At 37.7% G+C, this 17,251-nt stretch overlaps 1 protein-coding gene across 1 annotated transcript in view; it reads left to right on the top strand.

Annotated features, from left to right (window-relative positions):
• COL5A2 (collagen type V alpha 2 chain) overlaps window positions 1-17,251 on the top strand; it is a 98,270-nt gene that overhangs the window by 63,126 nt on the left and 17,893 nt on the right. Inside the window, exons 12-33 of the mRNA XM_066553142.1 lie at window positions 985-1,038; window positions 1,820-1,873; window positions 2,597-2,650; window positions 3,688-3,732; window positions 4,678-4,731; window positions 5,607-5,651; window positions 7,944-7,997; window positions 9,752-9,850; window positions 10,349-10,393; window positions 10,497-10,595; window positions 10,982-11,035; window positions 11,572-11,679; window positions 12,180-12,233; window positions 12,942-13,040; window positions 13,694-13,747; window positions 14,258-14,356; window positions 14,452-14,505; window positions 14,604-14,657; window positions 15,155-15,208; window positions 15,775-15,828; window positions 16,157-16,201; window positions 16,637-16,735. Of these exons, the coding sequence (XP_066409239.1) occupies window positions 985-1,038; window positions 1,820-1,873; window positions 2,597-2,650; window positions 3,688-3,732; window positions 4,678-4,731; window positions 5,607-5,651; window positions 7,944-7,997; window positions 9,752-9,850; window positions 10,349-10,393; window positions 10,497-10,595; window positions 10,982-11,035; window positions 11,572-11,679; window positions 12,180-12,233; window positions 12,942-13,040; window positions 13,694-13,747; window positions 14,258-14,356; window positions 14,452-14,505; window positions 14,604-14,657; window positions 15,155-15,208; window positions 15,775-15,828; window positions 16,157-16,201; window positions 16,637-16,735 (1,431 nt within the window). The remainder of the gene's footprint in view (window positions 1-984; window positions 1,039-1,819; window positions 1,874-2,596; window positions 2,651-3,687; window positions 3,733-4,677; window positions 4,732-5,606; window positions 5,652-7,943; window positions 7,998-9,751; window positions 9,851-10,348; window positions 10,394-10,496; window positions 10,596-10,981; window positions 11,036-11,571; window positions 11,680-12,179; window positions 12,234-12,941; window positions 13,041-13,693; window positions 13,748-14,257; window positions 14,357-14,451; window positions 14,506-14,603; window positions 14,658-15,154; window positions 15,209-15,774; window positions 15,829-16,156; window positions 16,202-16,636; window positions 16,736-17,251) is intronic.

Here is a 17,251-nt window from a genome sequence, read left to right as displayed (position 1 = left end):
TTTATCCATGTATGCATACATATATATGTAAAATGTACGTATTATATATATTGTATGGGTGTATATATACTGCTCAACAGTAGCTTACTGGTGGGTGTATGTTAGTTGTTTGCAAATCACACAAAATCCATCTAACTGTAATTTATAGCTTGGAAATTAGTTAGAAAACTGCAGATGCCATTTTAGTATAGAAATTAGTTGTGTAACAGCTACCTTCCCATTAAATTGTACAAGGTTAGGAATCCTTGGCAATAGTTAACTCTCAGTGCAGGGAAGTCAAATCTTGACACTGCTCTAAGAACTTCCCCCATTTCCTTCGTTTGGGTGTCTTTAATTGCATTTGTGAAGCCCTTTGCCTTCTCTCTGACCTGAAATTATTTTTCTGAAGCCTTTCATACTTCTGCATTCTGGTGTCCTGGGTATATTTGAACTGACTGATGCATGTAAAGGAATATTTGGCTGTGACTCTGGTGGGCTTTGATTCATCTTCAAAACATACTTGTTGGTTTCACCATATTGTTTTCCCTATTGCAATACACAGAAAATAGTCACTGTCCTAGAATGAAATTATACATATATTAAAACATTTAAACAGAAGGAGACTCACAAGCTACAATGCAGGTAGTTTTAAATTGCTGTTCCAGTGGGAAATAACAGCAATTTGATGCTCTGTGAGAAGATGACCTAAAGTTGACTCATTAATTCCCAGGAAAACCAGGTGGCAGCACCATCTCCTGATGACTGGGATACATTGTGGGTTCAGCCTTTCCCAGTTCTTGGTTAAAAACCCTTTGTGAGTTAATGTGTCTAATGCACGTTTGCTAGGCACATATTCAGTTGACTTATGTCACTGACATTGTTTCAGCAAAGAGAGTGCATAATACTGATGTGATGTCTTCATTTGTTTGAGTGGAAGAATGATACACAAAGTCCATTTTAAAATCTCCTCTTTTAATGAGTTCCTTTTCTTTTCTCTTTCCTTAGGGTGAACCTGGTAGACCAGGACAAACCGGTGAGCCTGGATTTCCAGGATCTCCAGTAAGAGCATGATCATTGAAATTTTAGCAAAATAATCATATGTCATCATATGATACTGGTTCCTTATTGCTTCATAGTGATGTGACTCATCAGTATTGCTTTTAATTATGGGTGCAAAATTCTGCCATTCAGTATCTGAAGTCCTTGTCTTAGCTCACTCCTAGGCTCCAGGTTGGTGTTTGCTTTGTTGCTGAGAGGATAACTGTTGTTATCTGAGATTTCTGCTCTGAATTCATATTGCCAATATTCTGACACAAGGCACTTCTGTTAGCCTTTCCAGAGAAACTTGGTAGGAAGCTAATTGCAAGAGAGCTTTGGTTCAGTTGCTAAATATGTTTTGGTAGCAGTTGTTTATCATGCTTTTGGACTGACATATTCTGAAAGAAAGAACAGGTACAGTTTGCAGGTCTGAGTATCTAATTCATTTTAAGTGTTTGCTCTGAATTTTGATCTCAGCCTAAGTAATGTTTGTCCATATTAACCCTCAAAACTTGACCTGCCACTCATCTTATTTCATTATTTTTGTGAAATTTGAACTTTGATCACACAACAATATAAATGATAAAGCTTTTAATGTCAATGAAAATGTGTGTAATGCTGAGAATAACTTCAAGGCTGTATCATCTGTGAGCTGCTCAAATGCTGTTCTTCACTATGATGAAAATTAAGGAGTGTTAGCAATATTAGTATTGCTGCTGTCCTTATCCCTTTTAGGACCATGATTCCTGGGTTTATCTGCAGAATCAGGATTATATTTGTTTTTTTTCTTTTTCATACCTAGGGCCCTCGAGGCTTTCCTGGTGCTCCTGGTCTCCCAGGTCTCAAGGGTCACCGGGTAAGAGACAAGGTTTTCCCTCTGATATAGATGATGTCTCCTGGCAGTTTCAGAATGAAGATTTTTCTTTGTATCTGTGCAGAATTTGCCTACGCTACAGATGAGGCAGCTGCAGCAAAAATCCTGGCATTTGAGAGAAAGGGGACCTTGCAGAAAATCAGTACAATTCCCCTTTAAGCTGACCTTTGTATTACATGCTCCAGTGCTTTTTTACTCTATTTCAAATGTTCTGGGAATCTGGAAGGAGCTTGCATGAGCCCTGCCAAGCTTCAGGAGGCGCAAACCTGACAGTTCTCTCACTTTGTTGGCAAGTCTTGCATTAGGGTGGGGAACTTGAGAGGTGGATATGTTTGCAACATGGAGTGATTACAAATTACCAAGTTTTCTGGCCAGAATTTTACTTCAGGGAGGAATAAATTGGTTTCCTATGGCTCAGAGCCTCCTCCTTGTTGTTTTAGGATTTTTTTTAAAAAACTTTTTTGTTTTAAAAAGGAAACCAAATCCAGGGAAATGTACCTTGTACAAATGGTTTCCATTTAGGAAATGTTTAAAAACTTTTATTCCATCTGTTTTTTTTCTTCTTTATTTTTTTCTTTTCTTACTCTTACCACCTCAGATCCATTCTTAATACTTTAATATCAAGTTACTTTAACAATAATAGTGGGAGTGCTCTCTGTGTGTACATATATAAATACAATTCCTTTATCTTTTTATAATTTACAGGGATTGAAAGGCCTTGATGGTCCAAAAGGTGAAATTGGAGCAGCTGGAGCAAAGGTATTTTTATGGCCAAAACAAATAAATGATTAAGCATGTTCTGTGTAGTACCAAAATCCTGAAAGGCAGGAGATCTTTTGAACACAGCTTTGTACCCCCTCTGACCTTTATATGGGGGATAGAATTCAAAGGTGCCAGTCCCAGCTGCAGCTGGGGCTGCTTTAGTCCTGTGAGAGATCACTGGGTGAGCTGAGTGCTCTATTTGTGACATGTGTGTAATACTGAACAGCAAAGTCTGTTAATAAAGGCCCCATGCACATCTTGCAGTTCTCCACTTGGACAGTTCATGGTTCCTGTTGGCTCTATGGGACCAAGTTGAACATTTTTTATTATAATCAAATAAAGCAATGCATAACTAAAACCTGGCTGTTCTCTTTCAAATTGTGATAGATTGGCTTAAAAGAAACAGGCACTGAAGAGGAGATGTATTGTAATCAAACAGACTATCTTATTAGTTTATTCTCAGAATTTTTCATCTCCATTGGCACTGCACCACTCTTACAACTTCAGATCAAAGCAGTGGTAACGCAGGATAGCCAGTTGGAGTCAGTCCTTTCAAGATAGGTTAAAAGATGTTTTAAAAGAGAACAGAACACTTTTTCAGGCTTTTCCACTTTCATCAGTGCTGATGCTGAAACATTTTTGGCCTGGCATAGGTGATAATTGAATGTGGGAGAGAATTATTCCTTTAGATTAAAAATGTAGTGAATGAAGTGAATCTTCCAAAATCTAAATTTAAGTGTGAGATTAGTAGTTAAGGAGAGTTTGTGTAAAAAAATGTTTCTTTCCCAAGATTGCCAACCATTTCCTATGGAACAACAACAGCAGCAGTCTTGGCAGAGACCACATAAACACTCAGAACACATAAACATGGCATTTCCATCAGAGTAGAGAGCAGTGTCCTTGCCAGGTGTGATGCATGCAGGTACCTGTGCAAACCTGCCCCTGAGGTCCATCATAAGCACAGAGGACAGGGGTGAGATGTGACTCCATTTTCCTTTCACCCATTTCTCTAATAATTTCATTTCTTTTTCTAGGGAGAGTCTGGACCAACGGGAGCCATGGGTCCAACTGGTCCTCTAGTGAGTGTCACATGCATTGGGTGTTGCAGAAGTGATTGTCAACACTACTGGTAGTGGGAATTGCAGGGCTTTGATATTTGTATCTGAGCTCATGGAGCTGAACTTTCTCTTCATGAACGCTTGGTTTCTGTTACTCTGACAGTGAATTTGGTCCACTGTGAGGTGTTCCTTCCCTCCATTCACAGACATAGGTAATAATGCTAAGTCTGAAGGCTCAGCAGAGACTTGGCTGTAGGTGTGGTGATGGTTTCCCAGCTCATGTAAGTGTAGGGTGATAGTGTTTTTGCATGTTGATGCCTCATGTGGAGTGATTTCAACATGAGAAATACTGGCTTGGGTTGCCCTGAAGTAGAACTGGAGTAATTTAGATCAGGAATGAACTGGCTAAGAAAACCATGGTCAGAGGGTTTTGGAGGTTATGGTGAGGGTAAGTATGCATGACCTGGAAGTGAAATGGAGAAACTTTTTTTTAGAATACTTTTCATTCACATGTAGTTTTGGAAACTGAATATGCATGAGTAGTGTTACATGACAAAAATTGACTCTCAGCAGTGCTCCTGGAAATAAAGCCTCTTTCTGATATCAGATAATGGCATCTCTCTGTGAAGCGCTATGTTGTGTGTAGAATTTAATATCCCTGAAGTGGAATCTAATTTGTGAATGAGATTTAGTGAAAGAAGTTGCATTATTGTCACTGGTAAGTATATAAAGAATTTATTCTAATGTGTTTAAAACTGGAAATACTGTTAGAATGGAAAACCAGAAATTACAGTTTGTTAAATTTCCACTGGGCAAGCCTGTGAAGCTGTAAGGATTTTTATGAGCTGCTACTTCTTTTCTGCTGTAGGACAAGATAACTTACTCCTGTGGGGTGAAAAAAACAACCCTTTTTTAATTCTGACATGATGACCTCCTGAATAATGCACTTTTTGATCTTTCTTCAAGGGACCTAGGGGAATGCCAGGAGAAAGAGGACGAATTGGACCACAGGGTGCCCCTGTAAGTAGAATCTTCCTTCTCTCTTGTTAATCCTCTCTTGTTAACTTAAATTTAAATCTCTGAGCCTGAAAGTGTTGGTTCATGTGACTTGCCAGTCACTTATGTTGTGAGCTCTGCTATAGCTTAAGAAAGTAAGGGCTGAGCAGTTTTGTGGGGTGAGATCTGTTCCATAAATTTTAAAAGTTAAAAACACTTTTAAAATGAGAGTGGTAACTATATGGTAGCTTCTCATAGCAGAGCTTCCCATGAGTCCAAATACCCTCACAGCACGATTTTCTGGGATATAAAAATGTCTTCTATGTTTCTATTGGATTTCTTGTGAGAGATTCTTTTCAGCAAAAATTACTGAACAGGAAATAATGTTTCAGTTTTATCTGGAAAAAGGTTTAAAATTAAAGTCAAGATTAAGTCTTTTAATTCAGATTTCAATTTAGATGAAATCTAAAAATTTAATTTCAAATAATAAGGCTATCTTCTTAAAAATATTTTGATTTTCAGCAAAAAGAGGGATTATCCTTGACATGAGATCATATTTGAATTAGAACTTTCATCCTGCTGCTTTTATATCCAGTGTCAAGTATTGTTTTTCTGGCATTTCTCCCCTGACTTTTATATGATCCACTTCATGTGTCACGTGCCCCATACAATGACACTCTCAAAATATTGTCCTTTCTGAAAACAGAGAAATCCATTAACTCAAATGGGAGAATAATTTCTTCCAGAAGTTTTCCATGCCAGTGTTTGGAGGAATGTGCAATCCATCGTTTCTTCAATCACCTTAGTATATACAGTTTTATCACAAATGCTGACAGTAAATAATTAAAAAATAGGTAGAGTTCTTGCAAATACTCTGTGTTTTCTATTTTCCTGTCTAGGGTGGACGTGGCCAGCATGGTATGCCTGGGAAGCCTGGCCCAATGGTAAGTGACTGGTTCTCAATCAACCACTTTTTCACTCTATATTTCCACTTGCCTTTTGACACTACCAAAAAAAAAAAAAATGTTGGCAGTTGCTGGTATCAGTTAAGTGCATCTGGAATTAATTATCTGAGAATGATTCCTAGTTCTACTCATTTTAGTTTTAGTGCTGCCCTCTGCAAAATTTTTCTCTGTAGTTTACTTCATCTAAAGGTTTTAATTTGCAGAGGAGTTGGCCATAGCCTCTCCTGGGGAGGTGATGCTCTGCTGCTCTTATGGAGCCCATATGGTGGGGAGGAAAGTGGCCCAAGTCCATGCACTGCAATCTAAAGCAGTTCATAATTGAATGTTATCTTCCTTCACTTGCAAAGCTGGCAAATGAGGCTTGTTGTCAGCAAGAAGAAAGGCACTCACTGATAGCACAACTTGCTCCCTGCAATTGTTCCATTACCAAATGTATAAAAGGGACTTTTAATTAAGGACAGTCACTTTTTGAACTGAAGGACAGAGGCCTGTGTCTGAATGTCTGCCAAGCTGAGAAAGCCTGGCTTTCAGGGCTGTTGAAGTTCTCCCACCATGGCAGCAGGGCTGCAGAGGAAGACATGGCTGTTTACACTTAGACTGTCAGTGTAGGAATGTTGGTGTTGATCCCACAGTCCAATCTCTCTGCATTTGCAGAATACATTTGTGTGAATTCACATGAGTCAGGAGTGTTTCTCACATACAGTTAATTTTGTGTTGCTTTTGCATGTGAAAACTGGTGATGGTTTTGTACTATTTGTGCAAGGCCAACTTCCACTTTAAAAATGTGGTATTTATGTTTGCTTTTTTTTTCTGAAAGCATCACTTGTAGGATATGGATAACAGCTTCTACCCATTGATGTAGTCAGCCTTAACCATTTTGTGATGTTCAGCTTAGAAAAAACCAAAGACCAACAACCAAAACAAACATCCCAAAAGCACTGCACAAAAAAAAACCCTCAAAACCCTAAACCACACCTACTTGCAGTTAGAATTTCATTTTGTGCATACTTGTTATTTACTTGAAAAAGTTCTGAGAAAAATACACTTACCTGTGTCATCGTAATGAACAGACTGTTTTATTAAACACTTCATTGAGAAATAATTAACTGTAATAGAAGCTCAAAAGATGAGTGTAAATGCCTAAAAGCTACAAAACTCAATTATTTAGTGTATCATGAAGGAAAGGTAAGTTGTTAGGAAAACCTTTCAAACAAAGAAAATATTTTTTTCAGTATTTAAACTACACAGTTAAAGGAAGCTGGGTGGCAAGCTGTGAGGTATGACACAAACCTTGTAATTTTTCTTTGGCATAAAATGTGAACTCAGCTTCACTGTACATGATAAGTGGTTGGCTAATATTTTTGGAAAATCCCATCAAGTGTCCCAAGGGAGATACTCATCCTTAATGTTTCTCACTGGAGAAAGTGTTACTGAAATGTGTTGTTATTTGGGTCAGTGCAGTGGTACAGCTTAATCCTGGAACTCTTCCTGCAACAAGAGAGGAATTTGGCAGACATTATTTGTGATCCAATAAACTGGGACATAGGTTTTCAAAAATATACTTGGTGAGCTGTTGCATCATTTCTGTAGAAATCCAGTGTAAGGTCATGGCAGAAATGTTGTCTGTAATTAATGCTCAGTGGGACAGATTGTTCTGATTAAGTTTGTCAGGAGAGCTTTATTACACAGAACATTTTTTCTCAGTACGAATCATATTTTACAACAAGACAGAAAATCAGGAAAAGATAAAGAGGAATTATCTGGGACCAGTGTTGCAGTGAGTATTGATAACCACTGTGTGCCGCCCTCCCAAGCCTTTGCAATACAGTAGAAAGTTCTCTTGAATGTCTTGTACACCACAAGAGACATTATGGAAATCGAAACATCTTTGTCTCTCTAGCCCTGAAATTTTGATACAAAGTCTGTGTTTTACAGCTTTCAAATGAATTTGCCTGTGTGTTTAGGAATCTTAATTCTATAATTGTTCACCGTGGATTGTGTACATTGCAATTCAGGCATTAATAGGTGAATCAAGAGCTGTAGCTTTGCTGAAGTCAGCAAACACATTGTTAAAGAACTGCACCATAATTCCATAAAATGTATATATATTGCTTAAAAACCTGATATTTATAGTTATTCTGGTTTTGTTATAACCAAATGTTTTATGCCTAAAAAATACAGGTAATTCTCGACCCACATTTACCCAGTGATGGGATACTAATCTGTGTAATCTAAATCACTGAATTACAGCTTTGTGTCTGTCTTTTCTAGGGACCACTTGGTATAACTGGATCTCCAGGTTTTCCTGGTATTCCTGGCCTAAAGGTAAAAAAAAAAATGAAAGTGTCTTTTTAAAATGTCTAACAACACACAACTAAAAATGTGTAGTAGACTGCACAGAGCTCAGGCTGACATGTGCACAGATCCCCAGGAGCTGTTGTGAAATCAGTCTTAGTTAAGACCTTCAGACAGAAGATAAAACCCAAAGCCAAATGAAGCAATTGCAATTCACCACTGTTAAGACACTTTGCTTTCCCATTTGCTCATGTCAGGAGGTGATTAAAAGATGACTGCCATGCTGTGCTTCAGGAATCTTGTCCAGAATATTCAAAGAATAGCAAGATACATTGATAGAAGTGAGGTTGTGAGGGCAAGTTGAAGACAATATGGAGGCAGGACCTTCTAGCTCTGGAACTGCTAGTTTTGGCCAAGAACAGTTTTTGAGATGATCTAGACTGGTAAGGGGGAAATGCCTGAACCCCCAAAGAAATGTGCAGCTCATCACAAAAGAGCAAATTACAGGTACTACCTATTGTGGCTCGGAGTGATTGGCATGAAAACTTTTCACTTGTTGTAGCACTGTCTTTGTGGCACTTCCTTCCTTCTCTCGCTTTGGAAGAAAGCGCTCTCTTTTGTTTTTTTTTTTGTTTTGCTTCTTAGCCTTGAGGCCAATGTCTTCAGAGATAGAAAAGACAACTCATACAGTTTCCTTAGACTTCTTATATATGCCCTGCATCCATGATAAGAAAATGTTATACAAGAATTGGTCAGGTAGCCAAGATCAGCAGATGTTTTTGTGTTGTTGTGAAGCTGGCAAGATTCATGACACTGTTTGGAAACAAGTCTTAATAACAGTATCAACTTAATCATAGAGTCATAGAATAGCAGGTTACAAGGGGACCTCTAGGATCATCTGTTCCAACCTTTCTTGGAAAAAGCACAGTCTAGACAAGAGGAGTGTACAGTTAAATGGTAGCCCTTGTAGTGCATGTCATAAAATGTTTTAGTATGGCTCAGCATTTTACCTAAGGAAATGTTTAAAAAGCTGTCACATGATGAATCACTTAGAGCTTTTGAAAAGGAGAAGTTACCTTCAGTTTGATCATCAGATGATGTAAAATTGGAATAGTTGAACTCATAAAAGCTCAGCAGATTATACAACGAAGATGTAGATTTGTTTTATGAAGATGTGACATTAATAGCCATCAGATCCAAAAGGCATATTTCCTATATAGAATTAAAATTCAATGAAGATTCTGGGAGGAATTTTTTATCATCCAGTCTAATCTTACAGGGATTTGATATTTAATGTATCTGGATTGGTATTTAATGTACACTGTTGTGTAACAGTGAGTTCATCTGTGCTGTGCAAAAAAACCCCCAAACAAACAAACAAACCAAATCAACCAATCTCAGATGTGTTACCATATCTAAATCTCAACAGCCTTGCTGTTAATGAAGGCAGAAAAAACTTGTAAAATTACAGACACTTAGTGGGATTTTAGAGAGACAGGTCTGTTCTTGATCTTATTTGGACTCCTGGATAGTGCTGCTTTTCTGCAGAGTTTCCTTGTCTTGTATACACTGAGAAAAAATCCTGTCTATACTTTTAATGTTCTCATTCACCTAAAAGTAATAGAAGCAAAATTAGGTAAGCAAAATTTCATTTTAAGGGTAATAAACTATTTCAAACATGAATTATTTTTCTGTTATAAGTTCAGTATTCCTCTTGAATTACTTTGTAGTGCTGCATTTTAGAGCAAAATAATCTGAAGTTGTTTTCTCATGTGGAATCCTAGGGTGAAGCAGGTCCAACAGGTCCTCGAGGTCCTGAAGGTCCTCAAGGACAAAGAGGTGAAACGGGTCCTCAGGGCCCAGCTGGGTCACAAGGTCTTCCTGTAAGTACATTGAATTGAGTTCCTCAGTGCTCAGCCTGTGCATATTCATCTGTTTATGGGGGTTTTTAGTGCCCTGACAGAGTTTTACTCAAATGAGACCTCTTTTCCTTTTCCCAAGGAAAAGAGGTCTCATTTGAGTAAAACTCTGTCCTTTTCCCAAGGAAAAGAGGTCTCATTCATTGGTTTTGTGCTTTTTTTATTGACAATAACTATTTGTTGTTTTATTACAAGTTGGAAAACTGAAAGTTGCACAATCTCAATACACTCTCAATCCTCAAAGAATTTAAAACTTAAGCTTAAACATAAGATCTTCAGCATTAAAAATTACTTTAACTTGCATGCTTTATTGCTCTTTTTGGCATTTGTGTATGCTGCTATATTTATTTAATAGCCTTTATTTTCTGGTCTTGTAAAGTGGATAAAATAACTATCTTCTGCTTTTGTGATTGATGCCCATCTCATTAAAATTATTTCTAATGATTGATACCTTATCTTTAGGGTGCTGAAGGGACAGATGGTTCCCCTGGTGCAAAAGGCCCTACTGTAAGTAATCATATTTCCTGTTGAAGAAATTGTGTAAGTTAATTTATTGTATTTCCTTATTTTGATTGCATTTCCTTACTGTGCTTCCTGTTTGTATTTGTAGGGATCTCCAGGCACTGGAGGCCCCCCTGGATTATCAGGCCCCCCTGGTTCCCCAGGACCACAGGGCAGCACCGGCCCCCCTGGGATTCGAGGCCAGCCGGTAACGGGGTCTTTGTCCCTTTGGGAATTGTAGTGCCTGGCACGTGTCACTCCATGGAACAGGGATTAGCAGTGGGCTTCCTTAAATACAGCAGTAGCATACTCAGATCCTGTGAATCTGCTGTGTATCCAAAATACAACTACTTCTTTCAAAAAGAAGTGTGTCTTTAAAAACCTCAGAAAAGAGATTTATTTAAGTTTTTTTTTTATATAGCATAATAATAAACAAGCATAATAAAGGTGAAGAAAAACCATTATAAGCATCATATTATACTACCTACAATTAGTCACTTAGCTAGGAAATGTTTGTTTTATGGCATAATACAAAGTGAAGTGGTTTATGCAGACTTTTAACTTTACTGGTGCTATTCATATGTTTGTTTTCAGGGAGACCCTGGTGTCCCAGGTTTCAAGGGAGAAGCAGGACCCAAAGGTGAACCTGTAAGTCTCCATATGCTTTTTAAGATGAAGAGGAAACACAGAGGCTTATAACTATGTAATTTTTGGGAGATAACCAACCATGCAGAGTTTGAGTTGGTTTATCAACCAGTCTTCAGCTTTTCTTTCTCACCAATTAAATAATCATTTATTATGTATATATTAATCATGTATTAACTGACAAAAATATAGAGGTGAAGTAACAGTTTCTTCACAACTGGCTTCTCCTTTGAAAATTTCTATTAGTCTCACTGGATTTTGACTCCTTTAAAGCTTGAAAAAATACAAATTATAGTGGGTGATTATAAGAAGCAGTGTCCGGCCCATCTGCAGAATTACAGTTTATTAGCTTATAAACATTGCAAAAGAGAAAAACAGATGCTGAAAAGCTGTTATTTTTAACTGATCCAAGACATAACTATTTTCTTCTCCTTTATTTGGAAAAATGTTTATAGTGTCCAGAAGAGAGTCTGTTTCAATATGCCTGAGAAATGGTGAGCTTAACAATGTTTTTTAAAAGAATATTTTATTCTCACTAGGGCCCACAAGGTCCCCAGGGTCCCATTGGGCCCATAGGTGAAGAAGGGAAAAGAGGCCCTCGAGGTGATCCAGGGTCAGTAGGTCCACCAGGTCCTGTTGGAGAGAGGGTAAGAAATCTACAGGAATAATATATTTTAAGAGATGCACTGCTAAGCTGAAAAACCTTTTGACCTATCCATGGATGTTCTTACAGCTTGATTGTGTATGTAGTCAAACCTTATTTTCCTAACAGTAGTTACTACTATGTGTTATTTTTTCACACTGGATACTTTTTTGTGGAGATTCAGTGCCCAGGATAGTATGGGAGGAGAAAGGATGGAGATAGGACAAGTTCATTACAGACTTTTTCCTACACCTGTACAACTGCTCATCTTGGCTTTCCATGAGGCTGTTCACACAGAAGGAGCTGTCCAGCATGCATGAATGAGACACTGATGTTTTTACCATTCTTAAGTCATAAACTCACCCGCACTCCCCACGTTAAAGTACTGAAGTAAGAAAATTGTAAGGAAATGAACTGAATCTTCAATCCACAAATCTGGCCCTTTATTTGTGATAACCTATGTAAAAATTAAGATAATTGTCTCATACCTACTGCTTTTCCTAGGGTGCTCCTGGTAACCGTGGTTTCCCAGGTTCTGATGGCTTGCCTGGACCAAAGGTAAATTAAATTGAAGTTTCCATCATTTATTGTGTAGTTTGTTAAATCTTCATATATATAGACATATAAAAGGGAAGTGTTCCATTAAAAATTTCTGCTTCTGGGCAAACAGGCAGATCCAATTTACAAATGCTAAAAGGGGATCTGAATGTTTTGAGACAAAAATTTTTTGGGAAAAGTCACTTTCAGTTCCCATGATGTTCAGCTGTGCTTGCTTGTCCCTGGCTTAAAGCTCCCTTGTGTAGAAATATGCACAGTGAAGGATTGACCTGTTCTACTCCTATATTCTTTATGTATTACTGTGTAGGAGAGGGCTCTGTGAAAAATTGCCTATTCTTTGTGTGTGGTGTGATTTTCTAGACTTGTCCCTTAAAAAGATGGGTTTACCTGGCTTTCCTAACTGCTCTAACACTTCCAGGGAAGTGACTCATATAGGCATTTGTCTAGTACTTCTGTAAATTCCTACCTTCTTGGTAAAAATACAAGGATTCTAAAATGCTTATATAAACTTGCTTTAAGGAAGATAAACATTTAAGCAATAATTTTGGGGAGAAAAATAATAATTAGGAAACTAATAATGGTAAAAATATTAATGATTTGTAACTTTGTTTGCAAAAATAGGTCCTTAATAGAACATAATGTTTTATTTCACCTGCTCTTCTGTCACTGTTCTAGCTGTTAACTAGTAGCTCACTTGTGTCTTTTTAGGGAGCCCAAGGAGAGCGTGGTCCAGCAGGATCTTCTGGACCTAAAGGAGGTCAGGGAGATCCTGGACGTCCTGGTGAGCCTGGCCTTCCAGGTGCAAGGGTAAGGGACTGCTAGCAGCATAAACCCTATAAACTGTGGTGCCTTTCATTTTCCAAAGGCAGCAGTGAATGCTGGGGAATTCAGAAACTGTTATGCAAGGGCAGACAGTGGGGCTAAAGGCCAAGAGACCTGTCTTTATTTCCTGCCAATGGTGGGAAGAACAGGTTTTTTCTTAGCAAAAGGAGAAATAGCCCTGATTGAGAACAGCTGATGCAAAGGAAGGATGTGTGTTTGTAAAGCACAGTTGCCACAGGGAACATGGATTGAAGGCCAACCTTCATTGACTTGGTGATCGTTCCATAGAAGATTGAGTGGTACATATCACCTAGAGATTTTTTTTCAGGAAAATTATTGGAGGACAATTCAAAATATCAGAAAAAGGGGATAAAAGGAGCAGTAAAATGTGATCTAGATCATGGCAGAAATAAAGATGAGCCTGTGAGAAGCTCAAGAGGTGTAAAGCAAGAAAGAATAGGAAGAAGAAAAATCAAAGACAGTGAGGGATGAAACTGTAAAGTGAATAAAAGAATGAAGACCTTTAACATGGAGAAGTTTGTGCTATAGCAGTAATAAAGCATTTCTTTGGGATTTTTTAATGTTTCTTGATTATTATAGAATTATAGACCTAACACCAATACTATTCCTGCTTTTAGGGTTTGACAGGAAATCCAGGTGTTCAAGGCCCTGAAGGAAAACTTGGCCCCTTGGTAAGTGACAAAAATTAGTCTCTTCAGTTAATGTCACAGTAATTCAAAGGTCCCATCTCACTGAAATTGCCTTTATTAACATGAGTTTTCTTTATTTATTAAGGCTCTTCTCTTTTGATAGTTCACTTTACATTCCTAACTTCAAAATTAGGAATTAGTACCAATAACATTTGTTTAGTTTTGTCTGTATCACAGTGTCTCTTGCTTACCTGCTGCTGCATCATTGATAAATGTTTGAACTAAATATTTTCCTAGTTGTTGCTTTAAGGACACAATAAATTATTTGTACACGATTCAGTTCTAATAACTGCATAGCATTTGGTTAAATCCACCAGTATGCCTATTGTTATATCTGCTGTAAAGACATTTTGACTAATAAGTGAAGCCCCAAGCCAGGTTAATGTTATATTTTTATAAATACAAGAATTTTCTTGGGATTAATAAATTCATATGAATAAATAGGAATAAATATATTTAGAATTTAATGTGGGAAATGCTTTATCTCTGCAGGGTGCTCCTGGGGAAGATGGACGTCCAGGCCCAGCAGGTTCCATAGGAATCAGAGGCCAGCCAGGCAGCATGGGCCTTCCTGGGCCAAAGGGTGGTAGTGTGAGTATGGCAATCCCTTTTTGACTTTACCCACTTTTGTATATTTTATGGGTGAAAAATATCTAAACCTGGTCATTTTTATTTCTGCAATTTAGGGTGATCCTGGAAAGCCTGGAGAAGCAGGCAATGCAGGAGTCCCAGGACAGAGAGTGAGTGTAGATGTTATTTGCAGTGTTTACGGAAAATGGTGCGTTTCTGTTATGTGTGTTCACTACACAAGATTTTTTCCCCTGTCATTTTAATGTAGGGAGCTCCTGGTAAAGATGGTGAAGTTGGCCCTTCTGGTCCTGTTGGCCCACCAGTAAGTCAGTTTTTACCTCTCTGCCTGCCTGCCTGGTACTCTATCTACTCACTCCTCTTTTGGCTTCTATTCTTATCAATCTTCATGCCAGTTGCTGATTCCAAGCAAAAAATTCCAAGAACATTTAAAGAAAAATTGTCCTAGAAAAATTGCCAGCTTTGTATTAAAATATATATCTTTGTAGTCTAATTCCTTTTACTAACCATTACAAAAAATAGTGCAAAGAGTAAAAAATTATCATAGTTAATTTTCATATCTTTCTTGGTTTTAATGGAACTGAATGTTTTCCTGTTACCAGAGAACCTTTAGGGGAAGGGTTTAAAAGAAATTATACACATCTTATTACATCTTTTTAGATAGGCTATCTTGTCCTGGGATAAGTAAAAATGTATAGTGAATAAATACCTAATTGAAAATATGCATATTCAGAGAAAAGAAAAAATTGTGGAGCCTGCCTGTATTTCTCTTCTGTTTACTTATTACTTTCTTTTGTGTAGGGTCTGGCAGGAGAAAGAGGAGAACAAGGCCCTCCAGGTCCTACAGGGTTTCAGGTATGTGCATCCATTTTTAATTTTTTTTAATTTAAAAAATAAACAGCCATGTCTTTATCAACTTAAATTGGAAAAAATTCAATCAAATGATGCATAATATAACTTCAGAACTAAGGCAAGGATATTCAGAATAATTAATGATCCATAAGTTTCATATCAGCTGTGCACTAAACCAAACTGGCAAAGGCTTAAACACCAGCTCTGTATCCCTTGAAAGGACCTTTGATGTCAATCAGTTTTAATTTGAAGATTTTCCAAAAAGGTTCCAAATATGTAGCAAAATAATTGACTTGATAATGAAGTATTAATTAAATCAATATCTTTTTATAGATAACTTTACTTCTAGGGCTGAGATGTCCTGCAAATGTTAAGGAAGGGCTGGTATCTGATTTAGAGAGGGGGAAGCACTTTGGTGAAATATTCATGCAACTCTTTCCTTTGAGAATGCTTGAGAGTGTGCTCTTGTACTGAGTGTACAGCAACATTCATGATCTTGGTGTCCTAGTTAAGTCTGGATTTACATAACTTTCTATCATATTAGTGACCATTTTATTTACTTTTTACAGGGCTTGCCTGGTCCACCAGGTCCTCCAGGTGAGGGAGGAAAGCCAGGTGATCAGGTAATGTATGTGTAACATAATATTAAAAATACAATTTATAAAGTAATTTTATGTTTTCTTCTCTCTCTAATTGAATTTCCCACTCTGTTTCAAAATACTTACTGATTGATGTAGTCTGCAAGCTAATTACTGCTTTGGCATAAAATAATGATGAGAATCTGTGTTCTTGGACTGAGCTGCACTATCACCTCTTGTCATTGACAGATAGGATTTAGAACTGGCCATCTACATTCACAGTACTTTGGAAATAAAAATGTTTGTCTCTAATTTCCATAACTATAAAATTATGAATAGTGACTTCATTCTAATGGTGAATTTTTGTTTTTAGGGCGTGCCTGGAGACCCTGGAGCTGTTGGTCCATTGGGCCCCAGGGTAAGTGTTTTCTTTCAGAGTTTAAATATTCATAACAGTTCTCTGAGGTTGGAAGTTGATGCATGCCATAGACTTTAACAGCTGAAGTCAGTATTTGACCTTTTCCCCCACCAACAAAATGAACAAAATGGTTTTAAATATGGATGTGTTTTAAGCTGGTTTCTGTAAGATCTACCACCTTTAATAATTTTGAAGCTCCTGAAGTGGTGTTGAGTACTAACTGCTAAATGATTTGGTTTATGCTGTAAATTGAGAGTTTTTAGTTTGCTGAGCAACATATTTTCCCCATGTCTAACAGCAAAAGCATAAAGCTAGTTTTTATTTAATCAGTTCTCCTAGAATTTTTTCACAGGCTCTGCTGCATTTATGGTGTATTTAGGATTTTACCTAATTCTACCCTGCCTTGTAAATAAATTACAATCTTCCATTTTGTAGGGAGAACGTGGCAATCCAGGGGAAAGGGGAGAACCAGGTGTCTCAGGTCTCCAGGGTGAAAAGGGGATGGCTGGAGGCCATGGTCCTGATGGCCCAAAGGTAAACTGAGTAGAGATTTGCATTGCTGCAGTGATGTGATGTATAATTTTGATCATTTGCATGAACATAAGAGAGATTTTCAATTATAAATATGAAGGCATCTCTGTTGTATAAGGAAGGACACACAATTCCAGTTATAACAATATTAAAGACTTGCAACGTACTTAAATGTTGAGAATTCACAGTAGAACTGGGCAAAGCCATTTCTGAACTGCAGAAAACCTTCTAGCAATGGTGTAAGAGCCATGCCAGTTTACACAAAGACACTTGGCAGGGCTAAGCAGTTAAAAGGAAATGCTGAAAGCTTCATGCCTGCATGCATGTATCTGCTGTGGATGTGACTGGGCCAGCAAAGTCAGGTCAAGCAGAGAGTGCCTCTAGTTATGTGAGACCTGTAATAGACATGAGCATGTCTGCCCCTGGCAACTTCTACCTGTACCTAGTTTCTATACTAAACCTATGTGACATCAATTCTCAAGCTTCTTTTTTTGTCTATTTTTATCTCTGGTATGCACT

The sequence above is a fragment of the Molothrus aeneus genome, chromosome 7 (assembly GCF_037042795.1).
Source record: "Molothrus aeneus isolate 106 chromosome 7, BPBGC_Maene_1.0, whole genome shotgun sequence".
Taxonomy (NCBI): Eukaryota; Metazoa; Chordata; class Aves; order Passeriformes; family Icteridae; genus Molothrus; species Molothrus aeneus.
The sequence above is the reverse complement of the archived record's forward strand: the minus strand, read 5'-3'. Positions and strand labels throughout refer to the sequence as shown.